The sequence below is a fragment of the Polypterus senegalus genome, chromosome 10 (assembly GCF_016835505.1).
Source record: "Polypterus senegalus isolate Bchr_013 chromosome 10, ASM1683550v1, whole genome shotgun sequence".
Taxonomy (NCBI): Eukaryota; Metazoa; Chordata; class Cladistia; order Polypteriformes; family Polypteridae; genus Polypterus; species Polypterus senegalus.
The window spans coordinates 20873128-20896876 of record NC_053163.1 but is presented as its reverse complement, the minus strand read 5'-3'; the positions used below and the strand labels follow the sequence as shown (position 1 = coordinate 20896876).

The 23749-nt window shown below is 37.6% G+C and overlaps 1 protein-coding gene across 5 annotated transcripts in view; it reads right to left on the bottom strand.

Annotated features, from left to right (window-relative positions):
- The window catches only part of LOC120536903, a 405177-nt gene that overhangs the window by 143245 nt on the left and 238183 nt on the right, over nucleotides 1-23749 (bottom strand). For all 5 annotated transcript variants that reach the window (XM_039765454.1, XM_039765455.1, XM_039765456.1 and 2 more), the window contains exons 15-17: nucleotides 21650-21724; nucleotides 20017-20106; nucleotides 15277-15366 (exon numbers count right to left, since the gene is read on the bottom strand). In XM_039765454.1, coding sequence (XP_039621388.1) covers nucleotides 15277-15366; nucleotides 20017-20106; nucleotides 21650-21724 — 255 coding nt within the window. The remainder of the gene's footprint in view (nucleotides 1-15276; nucleotides 15367-20016; nucleotides 20107-21649; nucleotides 21725-23749) is intronic.

Genomic DNA, 23749 nt, shown 5'->3' with positions numbered 1-23749 from the left:
ACCGTGCAGTCCCTACATTGATGGATTGAAGGCCAGAGGTCCACATGACTATCATCGTCTAATTCTTCCACATGAAGCCTGAAAACCATGAGGACTGATTGAGATCATTTAGTACAGAAGAATCCCCAGTGGGGTCTAGGCAGTCTCGTGGCCTCGGAATCCCTGCAAATTTTGTTTTTTTTTAGTTGTTTGTTTTTTCTGTCCTCCCGGCCATCAGACCTTACTTTATTCTTTATTATTTAGTATTGCCTAACCTTATTTTTATATTTTAATTTTTTATAAACTTTTCTTTCTTCATCTTGTGAAGCAGTTTGAGCTAAACATGTGTATGAAAATAAGCTATATAAATAAATGTTGCTGTTAATTGGCTCTATTTCATTCAAACAGATGACAATTTTTACAAACTATTCTGACCCCAACAGATGCTTGGGGGTAATGCCAAGGAGGTTAAAGCACGTGAAGAGATTTAAAATTACTTCACGCTTTAGCTGAAAAAGGCCATAAAGATTTTTTTATCTAAACTACAGTTTTGCCAAACAAAAGAAAGACATCTGGGTCCTAACCAGTGTGGCAACACATAAGCCATTACCCAGGAGTGTATCATTGTTACTCAAAACATACCTCAGCAAATAGTTCAAACAAATGTGTAACTTCCTGTGAATCTGTGGTCACTGCAGACAATGGATTGCAGAATTTGCATTAATTGCACAACCACTGTCTGACATTTTTAAACATTTCACCCCTGATCACATATAGTGACTTGGTTATACTCTGAAAAGCTTTCATCAAAATAAACAGCTACTGTCTCTACGTTTTCTTCTAAATTTTTAAAAGGAATTGTTTTTGTTAATTCATGAGACACAGGGGTTTTTACCAATTATATTTGCTCAACAACAATAATTCCAAGAAATATACAATTGCTTATTATTCTAAGTCTTTAAATTCAGTGGCTGCAGCTCTTCAAGCACATCTTGATGCTGTAACAATAGCAGCCCATCTGGTTTTAGAGGCCTCACAGCCTTTAGTGCTAGGGCATAATGTCACACTCTTAGTTCCACACGCAGTTGCTACTATTTTCACTAAAGCAGCTGCTCAGCACTTAACAGGTTCTAGACTAAACAAATATGAGTTGGCAATTATAGGAGCTGCTAATTTTAAAATCTAATAATGTTCTCTGTTAAATCTTGCTCCTCTTTTACCCTGACTGCTTCACAGAGAATTGGACGAGGACTGTCACTATTGTGAGTAAGTGATTTGTCATATTGCTATTCCTCCTGCTGACCTCCGAAACACACCAGTGCTAAATGCTGGCTTATCAGACCCACAAAATTCTGTGCCTGTAGCCCTAACTGTATTAGCAGAATTTCAAAAGATATCTAGACTTCAAATTAACTTGAACAAAAGTGTGCTTTTTCCAGTGAATTCTCTAGCAAATAATATTAGATTGGACACCTTCTGTTTAATCATTGCAGATTAGATTAAATACATAGGGGTAAACATCATAAGTAAATATAAAGCTCTTTTTCAACAAAAGTTTGCTGTTGCTGTTGACAAGACTTGCATATGGTCTACCCTCTGTGTTACTTTAGCAAGGAGAATTAACACTATCAAGATGAATATCCTCTCTAAGCTTTTGTTTCTATTTCAAAACATCCCCATATACATCAACAAATCATTTTTTAAGAAATTAGATCCAATCATAACCTAATTTATTTGGAATTCGAAAAATCCATACATCCAAAAGGCGACCCTACAGCGACCTAAATCAAAAGGTGGCATGGCTCTACCTAATTTTCAATTTTATTACTGGGTGGCAAACATACAAGCTATAAAATCCGGGACATGGACACAAACAGATGAACACACACTAGTATGGTCTGCAATAGAAATGAAATCATGCAGTACTTCTTTATATTCCTTGCTTTATACCCAGTAAATACAAGGTACCGTCAATATACTAACAACTGAATTGTCTTTCATTCACTCAGAATATGGAACCAATGTAGGAAGTACTTCAAGTTAGAGAATATTTTATCTGTGGCACCTCTACATGATAATCATATTTTCCTACCCTTTCAAACTTACACAGTTTTTAATGTTTTGAAAACATATAGGATTAAATCACTTAGAGATTTATATATAAATAATATCTTTGCATCCTATGAACAATTACACTCTAAATTTAGTCTCCCATCAATTTTTCCACTACCTCCAAATTAGAAACTTTTCTAAATGAAATCTGCCCAATTTTGCTCACCTCCCACCTATGCCTATTCCAGAAGAAATATTGATTAGTCTTGAAGACTCAGACAGCATGTCTATAATATATAAAACAATTTTAAAGTTCCTTCCTTTTAAAGATCCCAGAGTACAGTGGGGAAAGGATCTCTTACTCAACAAGTCAAAAACAGAGTGGAAGGCAGCAATGCATAGAATACACTCAAGCTCCATATGAGCAAAGCATTCAATTATTCAACTTTAAATCTTTTTTCAAGCACATCAATATCACTTAAAATTGTCCAAAATGTTTTCAGAGCAAAATCCAACCTGTGAACATTGCAATTGAGCTCCAGCTTCACTAGGCCACATATTTTGGACGTGTACCAAATTAACATCATTCTGGACAAAAAATTTTAAATGCCTATCAGACAGCCTGGGTGTCAAAATCATACCTAACCCATTAACAGCTGTGTTTGGTGGACCCCCAGATGGACTTAAAGTGGGGAAGGACAAACAAATTGTAATGGCCTTTACTTTATTATTGACACGTAGGCTTATCATGTTTAACTGGAAGAATCCTAACTCACCTCTTTTAAGTCAGTGGGTAACTGATGTTATATACTATTTGAAATTGGAAAAAATCTAATTCTCTCTTAGAGGATCTTTTCAAAGCGTTTTCAAAACCTGGCAGGATCTAATCAAAAACATTTTAGAATAAGCATTTATATTGGGGTGAAAAACTACTTTCTCTCTTTACTACTCTGAAAAGTTTTACTTTGGCTGTTGGCCTTCCTCCCTTTCTCATGGGTGGGGGTTGCAATGAATTTTGTTTTGTTAAGTTTGACTTGATTGTATGGAATGTTACATGTTTTTAATAAATTCAACAAAAGATTAATAAAAACACTGGCTAGAGCTACTTGTGGATGGTTAATCCAGTCATTATGAGGATAGGGAAATACAGTCAGGATACTCCATATGTACAGAAACAAAAGTACAGACACCTTTTTAGCTCAAGCAGATGAGTTATTTGTATTAACTATGGCTTGTATATTTGCAAAGATCAAACTGCTAACATGTATACTGACTCCCACCATATTTTTAGTAGTCTATGATAGTCCATGATTTTGGGGCTCTTTGGAAGCATAACGCTTGAAGCTCTACATTAGTTGTCTGTACTAGGTGTAGTAAAATGTCAGGCATTTGCTAAAGGAAATGATCAGAGGAAATGCTTTAGCATAATTGAATGCTAAACAGGCTGCAATCTCAGGTTCTTCTGATTCCATCGTTCTTTCTCAACTCAACAGGTGGATATAGCTCAATTAATTAATATGCAGTGCCAAGGTAGTGAGAAATAAATGCAGGTCAGGATAGCAGTCAGATGTGCGCTCAACACATGGATTTTTTTTGCAAACACCTAAAGTACAGGGTTTTGAATATGAATAAGTGATAATGGATTTGCTTTCTAAATTAAAGAGGCTTTTTCCTGTAGAATGGGGGATTCAACAGCAGCTGCTAAGCATCTGTTAAAGGATTTAATATTTTGAAGGACTCACTTTTCAAATAAGGTAATTCAGGACATTTGTAAAACATCGAGTTCATCAATACCTTCATTGTTCTTACCATCCTGAATCAGCACGATTATTTGAACAGACAAATAGTACTATTAAAAATAAACTTGCCAAGATATGTACAGAAAGTGTTGAAATGTAATGATGCTTTACCTTTAGCACTTATTTCTTTTAGGATTACACCATGTCATAAAACAAGACTTCTCCTCATAAAATTATAACTGGACAACCTATGCAACAGCCTGTAGCTGCTCCTTTTGACTTGCAAAATTCTAATATTCTAAGTAACACAAGAAAGCAATAGGTAGAGCCAAGGTACAATATTGGAGGCATAACAGGTTAAGGTTTCACAAAAACAAAAAGTGAATTTTGAAAAACTATCCATCCATCCATTATCCAACCCGCTATATCCTAATTACTGGGTCAAGGGGATCTGCTGGAGCCAAACCCAGCCAACACAGGGCGCAAGGCAGGAAACAAACCCCAGGCAGGGCGCCAACCCACCGCAATTTCAAAAACTATTTAAAATTTAACCAATTTAGCCTCCAAACTCTTCCCTGGTTTTGTTTTCTGTGTATTTATAATATTCAATGTAAAAAATAAGGTTTAGTTCACCCTGCAAGTATTTTAAATCTTGTTGGTGAGTATTAAATAGGATTTATTTTTAATGATAATCAATGCTGAGGATGCAGATTCACTATGATATGTGGATCCAAACATGAAGTCAAGATGTATTCTGCCACTTTGGCAAGACCTGGAAAAATACTCTATCCAGAAATGGGGTGGATGGCTACCTCCAACATACTCTCTTAATGCCACACTGGCTTGTAAATCAATCAACGTAAGCTGGAGAAACTCAGCATGCACCGAATTGCAGGTTTCCTTGACATCTTTAGAATATTCCACAGCATCTTTGTTTGAATAAACGAGTAGCTGTTGACCAAGTGGAGATTCAAAATAATCCTGAAAAATTTCAGCCATCTTCTGTATGAAATCAACATGAGAGATAATCTCCCTTTGTAATTGGACCTGTTTTTACACTATTGGAAAGTGTACATAGTCTCCCTAAAACTCTGTGTTGTAAAATTCCAATTTCCTCTGAAAAGATTGGCTAGCGGTTATTTGATAAAATACTGAGTTACTTGTTCCCTTCAGGTTTAGACTGAGGTCATTGAGGTGTGATGTCTACTAAAAATGCAGTAATATTAATTTTACTCTTGTATTGCCAAAAAATGTGTGAATTGATTTGTGTTTTTGCTCCTCATATTTATTAAGCCATCTCACATCATTATGCAGCAGTAAGTTATTTCCATTTGCCTCTTTCAGGAATTCTTTCAGCAAGCTGCCCCAATGTGATGATGATGTCTTAAGAAAGTTTTATCAATTTCATTACTGTGTCCATGACTTCAGCATATTCTTCTGCCAAACCAGAACACAACACAGACTAATGTATGATACAATGATAAGAGATAAGGTCAGGGTGGTACCATTTCTTTCTTGAGACAGACCCCCCCTCTCCCATCTGATCATGGAATGAGCCCCTTCTATGGAAACTGAGACCACTGACTTTAATTCTGTACTTGTCTTTCACATCATCTTTCTAAATGCAATGTATATGTCCCCTCCTCTTCTATGTATTTCATGTGTTTTCATACCTAACAAAAGCTCCTAAATTGGGCATTATTTGTTATATCAGCTGATTAATCAAAAGCTAAGGCCAGGCATAGAGCAGTCTGAATGGCTGCATCAAATTGTGATTGCACTTCAACTGCTAATATTACAGGTCTCTTCACGGCTGTTTGAGCTAACAGATGGATTTAATTGATTTTTTCTTTGAGTTAATCTATCCGTTTATCAATTATTAAAATATTTACAACTGCATTCATGCACTCTGCAATAATTTTTCTGTCACTAAACAGCTATTTGGACAGCCCTAAAACCCACATTAACCTAATCAAACTCACATTTATGGTTCATTTATTTTTCATGTTGTTGCCTATGAATCTTGTGGGTATGCTTCTTCAAACTGCTTGTGTTTGACTTTGTAGTGCCGTTTTTACGTTAGCGCTTGTTACGATTTACGTTACCGCTTTTTACGATAGATACAGACTCTGAACATTTTAAGTACACTTGTCTTGTAGTTGTTTCAGGGAGAATGAACAAATACTTTTTGGTCCTTTCATCTTTTAAAAATTTAGTCTGTGTCAACATTTTGTTTCTTAGAACTAGCCATCATTCTGCCTTAAACTGTTTTCTTATAACAAACTTTCTGCTTTATCAGAAGCACAAAATGACTGGCAGTTTGCCTTCTAGTCTTGCTATGGTTCTAAGCCAAATGACTGGTTGAGCTGAGCATTACAATTTAAATAATACATGCAACTTGATAAGACTAGAAGTTATACTGCTTCTCTGGAGAACTGCATATGCACTCCAACTGAAGAGAGAGGTTGTCAGCAACCATTCAATGACACTGCTGTGGGAATCTGGGACACATCATCTCAACCTGCATCCAAGCAGACAATAACATGGAGTGTAGGTGGACTCACAGTGAAAGGTACTGCCCTACACTTGCACCTAACCCTCTTATGGTTCCCTTTTCAGGTTTGGCTCAAGTCAATGTACACCAAGTATATTCCTTATATAACTCCGGCAGCAACACCTCCATTGTTGCAGGCTGCTTCATCCTGTCACAACAATTTTATAGGTAAAAGGGCAGCCTGACCTGTATAGATGGTGAGGCCTAGCAATATCCCACTGCTATATGTTGGCTACTTGTGCAGGGCTCGCTTCAGTGTCTGCAAGTGGCAGTGCTGCCTCATCCTTATGCAGTTATACTCGGTCACAACTGGTTTCAAATAAAAAGCGACCAGGAAGAGCCATGTCTGAACCCAAAGACAAGCCTGAAGAAGCACCCCAGCCATGAAAGACAGCAGATAAGTGTATGGCCACCCAATATGATAAGGAAGACTGGAGTAGAACTGTGTCAGAATGTGTGAAACTGCTTACAACCACCAATCTGTCGCTGTATCTGGTGACCATGCCTAATCTCATTGCCTCCCTGCAATTTAGGTTTTCCACATTGCCCTCCTCCTTTGAGGGTGAGCAGTGGTATGCTAATTGCCTAAAGTTAACAAGGAATGCTGTTGCTGCAGTCAACCCAAAAATTAAAGGGGACCATTCTGACGTCATTCATTACAGTCCCAGTAATTTGCCTGCAAAAATATGCCAAAATAGTTTAAATTATTTTATGATGATCATTTATTAGCCTAAAATATATTCGGTTGCTAGCGACCCTGAATGTGGTAAAGTGTTAGTATTTTTTTCCTGTGCCTTTTAAGTGCTGTGTTTGTAAACAGCACTCTAACAAAACCTGCTTTTTCAGGATTTCTTTGTACAGTATATCTATATGTTCATAACAGGTGCGTTTATATTTTGCTACTTTTTATGTTGCTTTATATAGGCATTTACAAGTTTAGAGAGGTGAGGAATAAGAAAATAAATGCTGCAATGCTTACCAGCACTGCAAGGCCTTTAGAGGACATTTGATAGCAGATTACAAGTCAATAGGATAATGAAGGTGAAGGAGACAAGCAGCTGCAAAAATTGGACAAAAACACAGAAGATGTAGTTACAACTGCATTTCTATCATGTTGCTCAATGTTTAGGCATTTATGAGTTTACTGCCCTACTGCAGCAATGTCAACCATTTAATTTATTTATCTCATATAAAAAATAAACTTTAGTTTCTTGCCAATTTGAAGAATCTTTTATCAAACTTCCAAAAAATAGTACAAACTCAGTAATTGCATGATGTTTGTACCATATCATTGCCAAATGACCTTTCCAAAAAATAAATGATTTGTCACCAACAACATTTTGCTCAGGTATGTAGACTTTAGTGATTCCCTCTATCAGTGCGCAAGATAACAATTCATTTTCAAAAGGTATTTCTCACTACTGTGAGAAGTAACAGGTAACAAAATGCAAATAACTGAGACGTAAGCCCAAACATTTTTCAGTCATGATCTGCTGTTCATGGGACATTACAAATGATAATTTTGTTGACCACTACATCTAGTCTTAACCTTCTGAATTATAAACATCAAGTGCAAAGAAAGCTAGCGGCTCATCATAACATCAGTACTTATGAACAGTCTGAGTTTACTTTCAGTGTGTGCCACTCAGTATCAGGCCTGGGTGCAAGCAAACACAAATGTCCCTAACTAACTCCACCCTCCAACAAGCCAGTACATACATGAAATAACAGAAAAATGTATATGTAATAAACTAAACTTGATACTTATTAGGCTGGTAGTTATTTAAAAAAATCAAAGATGCTGGTTTACCTTACAACTTGAATCAGTGTGTGTTTAGACATCTAGGCCAGCTGTTTTAAATTTTGAATAGCTATGGACCGGGCAGTGCATTTGTGAAATTTCACTGAACATTCAAAAGTGGCATCAGACTTTACTGTTTGAGCAAAGTCATCACCCGCTTATGCTTCATCATCTTGATTACTGGAGTCCATTATATAATGCAGTCACTTTCCATTTCTAAAGAACTGTCATTAACACTACAAATGGATATTTTCTTCATGAGCTTCACATTCCCATAGCCCATATTCCTTCTGTTGTGCAGCCATGAACGCCATGTCAAGAGTTGCTGTTTACTACAGCGAACTGCAGGGATAGGCATTTAATTCACATTACTGATTTGATTCTTTTGAACTACCTGCTTAAGTTAATCAGTTATTTTGATGCATTGGTTTCGTTTGATAATTTACTATTGGGTATATAATGGAATCCAGGTTTGGGGGGTGTCACAAATATCACTTTATAATTTGTACATTATTTTGATATACAGTTTATGTTTGTATATATATAAATAACATTGTTTATTGATTTATTTATAATTGATTATATATAATTAATTATATTTTACATGATAACACATATGCCACTATCCTGTTTCTCTTAAAGAATCACAAGGGGATGAGAATTGTGCAACTCGTAATGATTTAATGACTCAGTTAATGAGTCGTTCACAAATCAAATGAATGAGGATTGTTTGACTGTTTCTAGGGTAGTGACTCATTCTCAAATCACATCAGTCAATCATGAATCAGATGGTTCTTGTGCAAGTGTTTTAAATATCTATCAGCGAAACAAAAGATGCTGACGACATTACGCAGGAAAGACATGCATGAGCTCCACTGAATACTCACAAATCAGTTCATATGATACAATGAAAAGAGTCATTCAAAAAGAACTAATTGTTCACAAATCTCCTATCACTAGTTTATGAGTGAACTTGAGGAAGGCAGTGTATGGGCAACTAGTTGTGGAGGAGCTATCTCAGGAATAACAGTAAGGATGTTAAAGATGACATGATCGGCCAGCATTGAGGCAGAATTATATCTCTGAAAAATAAAGAAGATATTTTTTTCCATCCAAGTTAATACATTTTGCATCCCCTGTATCCCAATGAGTCAGCCCAGGTTACCCTGTGCCAAATCCGGCCATAGTAATACATTTAATTATTATCCCAATGAAAAGGGGTACTGAGGGATCGTCAGCACCATTTTAACTCCACAATTAGCAAAACATATTACTTTTTGATAATGAAGATCTTTTTTTAAGATAATGGGATTAAATAAATAATTAAATATAAAAAAATAAAAGGCAAAGCCCTCACTCACTCACTCACTCACTGACTCACTCACTCACTCACTGACTCATCACTAATTCTCCAACTTCCCGTGTAGGTAGAAGGCTGAAATTTGGCAGGCTTATTCCTTACAGCTTACTTACAAAAGTTGGGCAGGTTTCATTTCGAAATTCTACGCGTAAGGGTCATAACTGGAACCTATTTTTCTACATATAATGTAATGGAGTTGAGTTGGAGATGGCCGTGGGGGGCGGAGTTTCGTGTGACATCATCACGCCTCCTACGTAAGTACGTAGAGAACAAGGAAGAACTCCAAACAGCGATGAGCACAAAACGCCATTTCACAATTGAGAAGGCAGAAAAACATTATGAAGCAAATGATGCATACAAGCATATTCATAAGTACAGCTACTGCGGAAACAAAGCACGGCGTGAACCGTAAGTTTATATTAAATTAAGTTCATAGACAGGCTGCCACTAGCGTTTGTAATTTAGTGCCTGCCCATATAAGGCCGCCCATCAGCGGCAATCCAATACAAACACTGCCGGTAAATATTCACGTGTGAAGGACTGTGCTTATGCAGAGGAAGATGAGATGGTCAGGGTGGTGTTTGGCACAAACTCATTGAAACTGCGAGAGAAACTTTTAAGTGCCGGGTCTTAGCTGACATTACACGAGATGGCACCAGCACAGCTGGGAACCTTCGATGCAAGAACACCAAGCGGCTCACGTGAACTGACGCAGTGCACAGACAAAAAGCAACAGTTCCAAAGAGTGCTGAACAAAAACCGAATTACACAATTGAGAAGGCAGCAAAAAATATGAAGCGCCTGATACATAGAATCATATTCATAAGTGCAGCTACTGCGGAAACAAAGCACACGGTGGAAAAAGTGAATGTCCCGCTAAAGGAAGACAGTGTAAAAAACCCGTGCATGCAGTTTGTCACATCTCAGATAAAGAGGAAGACGAGCTGTTTATTGATGCAGTAAGAAACTAATCGATGAATGAAACCTCTTATCTTTACAACGATTGACAAACACGGAATGTAACTTGAACACAACACATCTACAAATACGACCTGATTGAAACAAATAATGATAATCAAATCCTTGATGACAGCAACATTCAATAACACTCACAAAACAATTACTGTATATTGACAATCATGTTACGTTATTTTTAAAATGTTCCCTTTTTCATAACTTCTACTTCTCCACTGCGATACGCGGGTATATATATAAATGTATATATATACCCCGATCTACAGTACATACTCTCGCATAGACAAGCCACACGCTGTGGCGCAATTGTAGAGTCTTAGCCTCTAATGCCGACATTCGAGGTTCGATTCCCGAGAGGGGATGCACTGAGTATGTACGGCGCTACCCGATTCATTTTACCTTCGCATCTCCTTGGTTTGGGACGTATGAAAAATATTAGGTTAACGAGAATCATGTTACGTTATTTTTAAAATGTTTCCCTTTATTAGCACAAGCACAGCTGAGAAGCTTCATGCATGTACTCCATAACGCGTTAAAAAAATAACGCATTTAATCACACTTTCAATTCCAAGCAAACGGGAACTTTTGTCAATGCATGATTTCCTGGTACATCCATTACACTGATGCACACATCACAGCTACAAAAATGTTAGAGTCGGAATAAAGCGCGTTCCTACGACTGATCATTTCGACTACCCGAGCAAGCCTTGATAAAAGCATGGTTTTGTGCACACTGAAAAGCAAGCAAAATTAGATGCATTACAGAAAGCGGACTTTGTGGCTCTTACTGGGGATCATTGGACTTCCGTGACCGTTAGTAATTCTAATTACATCTAATTACAAAATGTTCAATGATCACACTGTTTTAGCCTAATGTACAAAATAATTTTGGCTAATGTTACTCAGAGTTTAAAGATTAAGTTGGTCAAATTACCTTTTATGTTTCTGACTTATTTTTTAAGAAGAAAACTGCACTTTATGTTGAAATTTTGGTTATTATTATTTAAAGACAATACTATTCTGAAAATGTACTTAAAGTACTTAAACTACCACTTTATTTTTAAGTCTGCCCAATTTTAACCAGGGATGATATTTTTGTTTCTGTTTTGAATTCAAATGCAGTTTAAAGGCTTTTTTTCAGAAATTAAAACAGCTTCAGTTTACAATATTCATGTCCATGTCTATTATTTGATTCTGTCGCCCACTAAAACCCTTTTAAATTAAAAAAAAACATTTGCGATTTGGGGCAAATTTACGTGATTACATACGATTAATCAAGATTAATTCTTACACAGCCTCTAATTAATTGGATTAATTTTTTAATCGAGTCCCACCTAATATATATATATGTGGATATATATATGTAGATTTGTATATATATATGTGTGTGTATATACAGTATGTGTATATATGTATATGTATATATGTATGTGTGTATATGTATATATATATATGTATATATATATATGTGTATAGATGTATATATATATATATATATATATATATGTTTATATATGTGTGTGTGTGTATATATATATATATATATATATATATATACCAGCAACACTCATGACAATGACAAAACAATTACATTGTTACTCATGTTACGTTATTATTAAAATGTTTCCTTTTCTTTTACTTCTCCGCTGCCAATCGTAGGTATTTTGCTATATATATATATATATATATATATATATATATATATATATATATATATATATATATATATATATATATATATATATATACAGATATATATAAATATATATATATATATAAATAGATAGATATGACAACAACACTCATATCAATAACAAAACAATTACATTAACAACCATCATACGTTATTTTAAAATGTTTGCTTTTCTTTTTCATAACTTCCTTAACACACTACTTCTCCGCTGGTATTTTAACTAGTATATATATATATATATATATATATATATATATATATATATATATATATATATATATATATATATATATATATATACTAATAAAAGGCAAAGCCCTCTCTGACTGACTCACTGACTGACTGACTCATCACTAATTCTCCAACTTCCCGTGTAGGCAGAAGGCTGAAATTTGGCAGGCTCATTCCTTACAGCTTCCTTACAAAAGTTGGGCAGGTTTCATTTTGAAATTCTATGCATAATGGTCATAACTGGAAGGTATTTTTCTCCATTTACTGTAATGGAGTTGAGCTTGAAAGCCGTGGGGGTGGAGTTTCGTGTGACATCATCACGCCTCCTACGTAATCACGTGAACTGACTGTTAATGCACTATGTAGAAAACCAGGAAGAGCTCCAAAACGCGCTGAAGAAAACATGCATTATATAATTGAGAAGGCAGCGAAACAATAAGAAGCGAGCGAGTGACATATACTACCATATTCATGAGTGCTGCTACTTCGGAAACAAAGCAAGGTGTAAACCTAAACTTTAAATTAAGTTAATAGACAGGCTGCCGCTGGCGTTTGTCATGCCCACGGGTAATGCGGGATACAAGTTTAATGAGAGGACGCAGGATATAAACGAGAGTTTTGATCACTTTGTAACTAAGTTAAAATTGCAGGTGAAGGGGTGTGCTTATGCAAATTCCGAGAGACTGTGTTTGTGGGGGATTGACAGTTAAGGCGGGTGGGGGAGTCACGTCATCATATCCCCTCCCATTTACCTCATTTCGTTCTGAACTGAGCTCCGCGGCTAACGCCGTCTTCCGAAGCAACTTCGTCTCACTGCTACCAAATACTCACAGAAAAATCCACAAGTTAATACACACGCTGTCTCTAGAGTTTCTCCACACTGAATCCTCCAGGCACTACTTACAAAAGGTTACATTGACAATCGCACAGCTGAGAAGCTTCGATGCATGTGCTCCATAACGCGTTAAAAATATAAAGTCACTTTCGGAATAAATAAAGTCAAAACTTAAAGTCAAAACTTGTTTCTGAATATATAAAGTCAAAACTTTAATATATAAAGTCATTCCCAAATATATAAAGTCAAAACCTGAGTATATAAAGACGGCGTTGGAATATTTCGGAATATATAATGTAAGTGCTGGAATATATAAAGTCAAATCTTGAATATATAAAGTCAGCGTCGGAATATATAAAGTCAAATCTTGAATATATAAAGTCAGCGTCGGAATATATTGTCACGCTTGGGTCACAGATTTGCACAGAGACACAGGAGGTCGTAGAAACAAGAAGGATTTTTATTCAAACACATGAGCTTAAACGTGCTCCATGACAAGTCAGAGATGACAGTTCCGCTAGGAGCAGAGAGAGAGAGCGATAAAAGCAAGCAAACAATCAATTTTCAACTGACAGGTGCTGCACAAGGCTTTTAAGTTAGCGGAGTATCGCGCGAGGTTTGCATTACGCGTTATAGCGTAAGTGAGAAAGCAAGGAGCAATGTGAGGGTAGTCTGTGTTTCAGGGGTTGTGGTTTTCCCAGAGGTGTCTGTATCTTCTTGGGGTGCGATCAGCCCTCCAGCTCACACCCTCCCCCTCAGCTTTATTCACATTCCCGTGAATCAAGTGACTTTCTGTACCAGGTTCATTTAGTCTTGATAATACGTCTGCGTTGACGTGTTCAGAACCTGGTCGATGTTTTACTGTGAAACGGTAAGGTTGTAAGCCCAGAAACCATCTCATGAGGCGAGAGTTTGTATCTTTCTGTCGGTATAACCATTGAAGTGGAGCATGATCAGTTATCAAAGTGAAGTTTCGTCCCCACAAGTAATAGTGAAGCCCTCCAGCTTGCTGGAATATATAAAGTCAAAACTTCAATATATAAAGTCATCGTCGGAATATACAAAGTCAGTGCTGCAATATCTATCCATTTCCCAACCCGTTGAATCCGACCACAGGGTCACGGGGGTCTGCTGGAGCCAATCCCAGCCAACACTGGGCGCAAGGCAGGAACCAATCCTGGGCAGGGCACATGCATCATTTTCAAAACATTAAACGAATAGTGTTTTTTAATTTATTTTTCTGAATACGTTTTTGTTAACTTACTTCAGTTCAGAGTCGTTTCAATCAATATATTTTGACTTTGACTTTACATATTCAGGAATGAGTTTATATACTCTGATGTTGACTTTATATAATCAGGAATAACTTTATAAATTCCGACGCTGACTTTATATATTCAAGTTTTGACTTTATATATTCAAGTTTTGACTTTATATATTCGGCAATGACTTTATATATTCAAGTTTTGACTTTATATATTCCAGCGGTGACTTTATTTATTCAAGTTTTGACTTTATATATTTAGAAAAAAGTTTTGACTTTATATATTCTGACGCCGACTTTATATATTCAGAAAATCAATGTATTTGCCTGTTTCGCACCCCATAGTATATGTTATGTGTATATATGTACACATGTATGTATATATATATATATATATATATATGCCAGCAGCACTCATAACAGTGACAAAACAATTACGTTGTCAATCATGTTACGTTATTATTAAAATGTTTCCTTTTCTTTTTACTTCTCCGCTGCCAAGCTGGTATTTTGCTATATATATATATATATATATATAGATAGATATATATAAATATGACAACAACACTCATATCAATGACAAAACAATTACATTAACAATCATGTTACGTTATTTTTAAAATTCTTCCTTTTCTTTTTCATAACTTCTTTTACACACTACTTCTCCGCTGCGAAGCGCGGGTATTCTGCTAGTATATATATATATGTATATATATATATCAGCAAATTGGTCATGTAAACACTTCTAAAGTATCTCTTACTTAATGTGTTTGTAAAAATACAAAATACTTACCACTTCTGAATTCAGAATCTTATTCAGCTTGTCCAGTTCCTTTCTTGTTGTAGACACTTCATTGTTAATATCACACAGAAACCATATTTTCTGTATAGAAATGGAAAAGGCCAGATGAAAAATGTTTAAAAATGTAATTTTACAGTATAAGAATCAAAAACAAAGTACCTTCCTAATAATGTATGCATTTATGCCAATATCGTAGTGTGTGGTGGAGATACCAGAACACACAAAGATGTCTTCTGTTGCTCAAAACAGAATATTAATTTATTTTTATTTTTTGGACTATTAGAAAAATCCATATGCCAAAAATATATAATTAATGTATAATTACTTTCTGAGTTATTATTGTGTTTTTTATATATATACTGCTCAAAAAAATTAAAGGAACACTTTTTAATCCGAGTATACCATCAAGTTAATGACACTTCTGTGCTATTGATCTGGTCAGTTAAGTTAATCAGTTTCAGCTGCTTTGGTGATAATCAAATTAACAACAGGTGCACTAGAGGAGGTAACAATGAGAAGACCCCCAAAACCGGAATGGTTTAACAGGTGGAGGCCACTGACATTTTTCCCTTCTAATCTGTTTTTTTACTCATTTTGCATTTGGCTACGATCAGTGTCACTACTGGTAGCATGAGGCGATACCTGGACCCTACAGGGGTGGCACAGGTAGTCCATCTTCCCCAGGATGGCACATCAATATGTGACACTGCCAGAATGTTTGCTGTGTCTTACAGCACATTCTCCTGGAGGAGATTCTGGGAGACAGGCAGTTACTCTAGCCCTACAAAATGACCTCCAGAAGTTCACTGGTGTGAATGTCTCTAACCAAACAATCAGAAAGACTTCATGAGGGTGGCCTGAGGGCCCGACGTCCTCTAGTGGACCCTGTGCTCACTGCCCGGCACCGTGGAGCTTGGCTGGCATTTGCCATAGAATGCCAGAATTGGCAGGTCCACCACTGGTGCCCTGTGCTTTTCACAGATGAGAGCAGGTTGACCCTGAACACATGTGACAGACGTGAAAGGGTCTGGAGAAGCCGTGGAGAACGTAATGCTGCCTATAACATCGTTTAGCATGATCAGTCTGTTGGTGGGTCAGTGATGGTCAGGGGAGGCATATCCATGGGGGGAGGCATATCCATGGAGGGACGCACAGACCTCTACAGGCTAGAAAATGGCACCTTGACTACCTGGTGGCATTGGATGGACCAAAACATAATGTCCCAGAGGTGTTCTATTGGATTTAGGTCAGGAAAGTGTGGTGGCCAGTCAATGGTATCAATTCCTTCATCCTCCAGGAACTGCCTGCATACTCTCACCACATGAGGCCAGGAATTGTCGTGCACCAGGAGCCACTGTACCAGCATAGGGTCTGACAATGGGTCCAAGGATTTCATCCTGATACCTAATGGCAGCCAAGGTGCCTTTGTCAAGCCTGTAGCGGTCTGTGTGACCCTCCATGGATATGCCTCCCCAGACAATCATTAACCCACCACTAAACTGCTCATGCTGAATGATGTTACAGGCAGCATAATGTTCTCCATGGCTTCTCCAGAGCCTTTCACTTCTGTCACGTGCTCAGGGTGAACCTGCTCTCATCTGTAAAAAGCACAGGGCACCAGTGGTGCATCTGCCAATTCTGGTATTCTATGGCGAATGCCAATCGAGCTGCATGCTGCTGGGCAGTGAGCTCAGGGTCCATTAGAGGACATGGGGCCCTTGGGTCACCCTCATGAAGTCTTTCTGGTTGTTTGGTCAGAGACATTCACACCAGTGGCCTGCTGGAGGTCATTTTGTAGGGCTCTGGCAGTGCTCATCCTGTTCCTCCTTGCCCAAAGGAGCAGATACTGGTCCTGCTGGCGGGTTATGGACCTTCTGTGGCCCTCTCCAGCTCTCCTAGAGTAACTGCTTGTCTTCTAGAATCTCCTCCATGCCCTTGAGACTGTGCAGGGAGACACAGCAAACCTTCTGGCAATGACACGTATTGATGTGCCATCCTGGAGAAGTTGGACTACCTGTGCAACCTCTGTAGGGTCCAGGTATCACCTCGTGCTACCAGTAGTGACACTGACTGTAGCCAAATGCAAAACTAGTGAAGAAACAGTCAGAAAAGATGAGGAGGGAAAAATGTCAGTGGCCTCCACCTGTTAAACCATTCCTGTTTTGGGGGTCATCGTATTGTTGCCCCTCTAGTGCATCTGTTGTTAATTTCATTAACACCACAGCAGCTGAAACTGATTAACAACCCCCTCTGCTACTTAACTGACCAGATTAATATCCCATAAGTTTCATTGACTTTATGCTATACTCTGATTAAAAAGTGTTCCTTTAATTCTTTTGACCAGTATCTATCTATCTATCTATCTATCTATCTATCTATCTATCTATCTATCTATCTATCTATCTATATATATATAGTCACACATGAGCGCATGGGGAGAAGCTTAAGGACCCAATGCACACCATGACAAGTTGTGCCAGGGGACAACAGCAGTGTACTAACCTCTCTCTTCTTATTTCCTTAGAAAGAACGAAGCACCACCACCATAATATCGCCCGGATGACTAAAAGAGCCGCAGCACTTCCGGATCCCTTTCTGCCCTCTGGTCCCCGTTTGATGACATCAACCTCTCATCCATCACCACGCTTTTCCCAGTATCCCGCTGTTTAATTTCTGGTCCGACCCTATAAGTTGTCCGTCCACCCATCCTTATGTGTCTGATGATTTTGTTGAAAATTACTGACCTTTATTTTGTTGCAGTATACGGGGCTAAACACCCCAAACCTTTATACTTGTCCTTGTTTTATTACTCTATACATTGTCAGGGATGCCAGGGGCAACGACCCAGCCGGGATGCCGTGAGGGACCGGAAGGGGGTCAAGGCCCACCCTGGATCATGTGGGGGCCACTTTCCTGGTTGCTCTGGGGGCCACGGGTTGAGGGCATGGAAGCCCCACCCTGTAGTGGCCCGTGGTCACCGCCAGGAGGTGCCCCAATGCCTTGGGGACCTGTTACCTCAGCACGTCCGCCACACCAGGAAGTGCTGGGGGGAAGAATAAGGAGGATACCCGGAGAGCTACCGGGAGAACAGCCGGCACTTCCGCCACGCTGGGGCGTAAGGGAGTGTTGGAAGCACCTGGAGCTCATCCGGGTCATGTATAAAAGGGGCCGTCTCCCTTCATTCAGGGCTAGAGTCGGGTGGAAGCAGGACGAGGCAGAAGAGAGTGTGGAGGCGGCCCGAAGGAGAAGGCATTGTGTGTTGCCCAGGACTGTGTTGGGGTTTGTTTGTGTGCACTTGACCGTATTGTAAATATTGTAAATAAACGTGTGGTGGTGTTGAACAACATGTCCGCCTGTCTGTGTCCGGGCCGGTTCCACAACATATATATATATATATATATATAGTACAGGCCAAAAGTTTGGACACACCTCCTCATTCAATGTGTTTTCGTTATTTTCATGACCATTTACAGCACTCCATCACTCTCCCTCTTGGTCAAATAGCCCTTACACAGCCTGGAGGTGTGTTTGAGGTCATTGTCCTGTTGAAAAATAAATGATCGTCCAACTAACCTGACTTCTGCACAACACAACTGCTGGTCCCAACCCCATTGATAAAGCAAGAAATTCCACTAAATAACCCTGATACGGCACACCTGTGAAGTGAAAACCATTTCAGGTGACTACCTGTTGAAGCTCATCGAGAGAATGCCAAGAGTGTGCAAAGCAGTAATCAGAGCAAAGGGTGGCTATTTTGAAGGAACTAGAATATAAAACATGTTTTCAGTTATTTCACCTTTTTTTGTTAAGTACATAACTCCACATGTGTTCATTCATAGTTTTGATGCCTTCAGTCATGAAAATAAAGAAAACACATTGAATGAGGAGGTGTGTCCAAACTTTTAGCCTGTACTGTATATGAAAAATAAGGTCTGGAAAACGGTTTGCATATTTGCAGCTGGAGATCCACAAAGGAAGAAAATGAATCACGTATCATAAAGTAGTTTTTATTCCTGAGCTTTCAACCCCTGCCAGGGGTCTTCAGCAGAGGATAATGCTTAGACTTCCAAGAATCAAAAGGAATATATAGCAAAAAATGATGTGGGGTGGGGGCGGGGAGGTGGCTAAATCATTGTGATCGGGGTGGGGGGTATTGGCTGTAAAGTTTTATTTATTATGAACATGTTCTTCTTAAGTTTGCATATGCTGGATTTATGTCCAAGTGTCTGTTGATGGCATTCTGACACCGGAAGCACTCCTGGGTCCAACATAAAAGGAAGCTATCGAGCCTCCTCCAGTTGAGTCAGAGTCAGGATGAAGGAAGGCAGCTCTTGCTGAAGGGATGTGGACACAGAGAGAGAAGAGAAGAAATGAAGGAAGGGAGGATGGAAGAAAGAAGATTTTGTTTGTAATTGCTTGTGCAATCTTGTGGAGAAAACCATTGTGAGGTATTTGATAATAAAACCTCTGTTTTAAACCCGTGACTTGTGTTGGTTGTTTCTAGGGTTTGGAGATTGGTGGCACCCCATATGTGTCAGAAGTATTAGATTGTCCACTAATATAAAAGAATCTCAGAGTTTAAAGCACCTTTTGCGAAAACATTTACACAGAGAGATGTAGGAAAGAAAAGCAAGATAGGAACATAAAGATTCACTTTTTAATTGTAGGCAGAGAACTTACTAAGCATTTCATATATTTTTGTCTATAAAGATTTTCTTTGTTAACACTCACTCCTTCTGAAGTCAAATTCTTATTGAGCTTGTCCAGTTCTTTCTTTATTGCAGAGAAGGCACCTGTTATGTCACTCAGTAACACTTTCTCCTGTATGGGAAAAAAATATGGTCACATTAAAACAATGTGACAATGCAGTATAACAAGCATAAACAGGCTGCCTTTGTATTAATCTGTGCCTTTACGTCAGTTCCACAGTGTGAGCTGGAGACATCAGAAGAAGCCAACACTTACTCTGTTGTTCAAAACAAAATTAATTTAATATCTTTTTGCATTATTAAAATTCATATAACCAAAAATAAGGTTGGACGGCTCTAACCAAAACTATACTCTGAGTTATTAATTGTGTTTATACACATATGGATTTTTGCAAGATTAAACACTGAATAAGTATATTAGCACAAAAATACTGTCATTTGGAAAATCCCATGCAACATGTGCATAAATAAACAGTTTGATACAAGATAAATGGAAGTAAATGTTTATCTAGCTTAATGAAGTCACTTTTAGAATACATATTCAATAAATAAATAAATAACATACATATATACAGTCATGGGAAAACAGTACACCCTTCATCTATTCTGTGGTTTTATTAATGAGGGTCTAAATCATATTGTGTTGTCATTACTAACTTGTATAACTAGAGAAATCTAATCTAAGGTGACAAGGAAAACATAACAGATTTCAATACACTGGTTTTTTTTTCCAAAAATTAAGCAAATATTCAGTAACAATTTGTGAAAAAATAAAGCTGATGTCACATTACATAACTTTTAGTTGTGGGGTACGTCAAACTTAATGACTGCATTACTGCTCTCACCGCTGAATTATGTCAATTTAAGAGACTGAAAATATTTGGGCATGTTATATGTACCAACTATGTGCTGATCTTCCAGCACAGTCCTGCTTACACATTTTTGTGCCTCCAATAGCTTATTCCCTAACAAGAGCCAGTACTGTACAAATTGTTAACAGCTATGGTGCCACAATACTGGCCCTTTTTTTACATACTGTAGTGGTATGTGAAACATGAAATATTAGACAAACAAGCTTTTCTTCTGTTTGTATGGTCAACAACATAAGCATTCCTTTTTTCTCATCACTCACATGCACACTGAGCTCACCCCTACAACTAAAGACAAAATCAAACCTGTTTGAATTTGTTGGGGAAAATTGTGAACTAGCTGGAGCAAGTTGCTGGATATATCAAATTAAACAACTGAAATTAAACAAGTGTGCCTCTGACTTGCTAAGATTATGTAAATTAAGGCTATGACTGAGAAGCACTGGAAAATTCATGTAATGTAAGATGGCCTTAAATACACCCTTTCAACTCCCTCAATAATGAACAGAGTACTTAGCAGCCAGGTGTTACTAATCAGTTACTAGGAAGTATGACTACCTCTATATCAGAAAAACATTTGGCAGTTTTTACTTTTTATAAAGCATTTCTTTTTTGATTAAGATCTATTTAATAATATAGAACACTTACCCTTTGGAAATCAGAATGTCATTCTTAGCAATGACCATAAAATACATAAATGTAAGCAGACTAGCCACAGAAAACAAAAAAAAAAAACTTCTAAAGCATTTCTTACTTAATATGTTTTTAATAATAAAGACCACTTACTCTTTCTGAATTCAGAATGTCATTCAGCTTGTTTAGTTCTTCCATGATTGCAAAATCTTCATCTCTTATATTGTGCTGTGTGTAAATAGTAAAGACCAAATGAAAAAAATCACTTTTTGAGATTGTGGTGAAGACTTCACAACACAAAACAAGATCTTCTGTTGTTCAAAACAGAATATTAATTTAATTTTCTTTTTAGGTTATTAGAAAAGTTCATATGCCAAAAATCAGGCTAACTTTCTGTTATGAACTGAATTATCTATTAACTTCTACCAGGAACAAATTCAAATGCATCTACAACTATTTTTAATCGTATTTACAGCACATGCATAGTGAATATGACATGTTTGCAAATGTGTAGGTATATTAGCATACAAGAAGTTTGCCTCTTGGGTAAACACCCATGCAGAACCCTCATGAGTAAGCAGTAGAGAGGTGGTACACATGTAAAGGTTTAAACAGATGGATACTTTGATGTAAATCAAATTGTGCTAGTAAATTTAGTAAATCATACTAAATAAGTAACTTAATTAAAACAGGTGATTGTTTCAGCATTAAATGCACACATTTCACAAGATTTTTATAAAGAGAAAACCAATAAAATATTTGCGAATATGTCAGAACATTTGTTTTGTTGGCTAAACTCATGTAAAACCTTTGTGACACCCCGTGAATTGGGATCACCAACCTACACTCTAGGTGTTTACTATGTGAGACTGAGCGTGACCAGGATGATGGTGTAAGACAGGGAGACACGGACACAAAAAGGGTTGGGTTTTTTTAAAAATAAAGTGAGGTTTTATTTACAGGTGCACTTAAAGAAAACAAAAATAATGTCCTGCGGAATTTATATATCGATACACAGTCCAATACTGTAAAGGACACACAAAAACAGTAATCAAATGGAGCCCAAAAATGACTATATACAGTATTTACAATGCTGCCTGAAAGTCCCCAATGGAAAAATAAAATACACCCAAACTAGTGAAAACCATATATACACAATCCAAAATGAAGCGGTCTTCCTCCACAGTGCTCCAAGTCAGGAAGCTGCTCCTTCAAACAGTGTATACAGGATTCACCAAAACAAAAATATTCAAAATACAGAAAAAGTGTATACAGTATACAAAAATAAACAGTGCACCAATAACCACAACCTAATAAATATCTCCACCAAAGTTATATATAAGAAAAAAAAATTACAATAAGCAAGGCACAAGTTGTAGTGCTTAGTAATTCAAAACGAAGTTCTACCAAGTACCTTTCTCTAGCAAGATCTAATCAGAAGACCCCCTCTAGAGGCCGTAACTCCTTTATGTATTCGGCGCCCCTGCACCGACCAATTAAACTGTTCAACGTCATCCCTCCGCGGGCACGCGATGACGAGAACGCAACTGAGAAAGGTGGCGTCTACTGTAACACAATTACTATAAAAGTTCGAGCAGCCGGCGCGCTTGCTTAGCTGTGCCGGCTTTTGAGACGCAGACTGCCCTTCTGCCATAAGTGAAAATAAGCAGTTTTAATTTTTTTTTCCTCCTTCCCTGAGCTACAGCCCAGACAGCTGCAAACACGGGATCCCTTTTCTAAACCGCGGTAAACAAATACTAAGACGCTTCACACTTTCTTTTACTCCTTAAGTGTTATGAGGTCGCGGGAGACACGTGCCGGAGTGGAGGACCGACAATGCCATCCCGGCCGGTCAATGGCAAGGCTGTCTGTCCAGTCTACATGAGAGCCACCGCGACACTCACTAATATGGTCAGTGAAGACGTCTGTCTGCAATATATAAAAAGGAAAAAGGTTAGTTTCCTTTCTTTATACTTTTTTAACCTTTTTTTCTCAAACAAATGCCTCTCTCAACACCATGCAGAGGACACTTAACTAATGTTATTTAATTACTGGTAATGCCAGTAAGGCACATTACCACAACCTTCCTACGTAAGCAGTTGAGGGCTGCTATACTGTACATGCAAAATGTTGGATACAGGATGAATGAATAAAAGTATTCACCTGTTTAAGTGAAGATACTTTTTAAACATATTTGAAATCAATTAAATAAACACTTAAATAACAATAAAAAAGCTAAAAGAGCACCAGCCT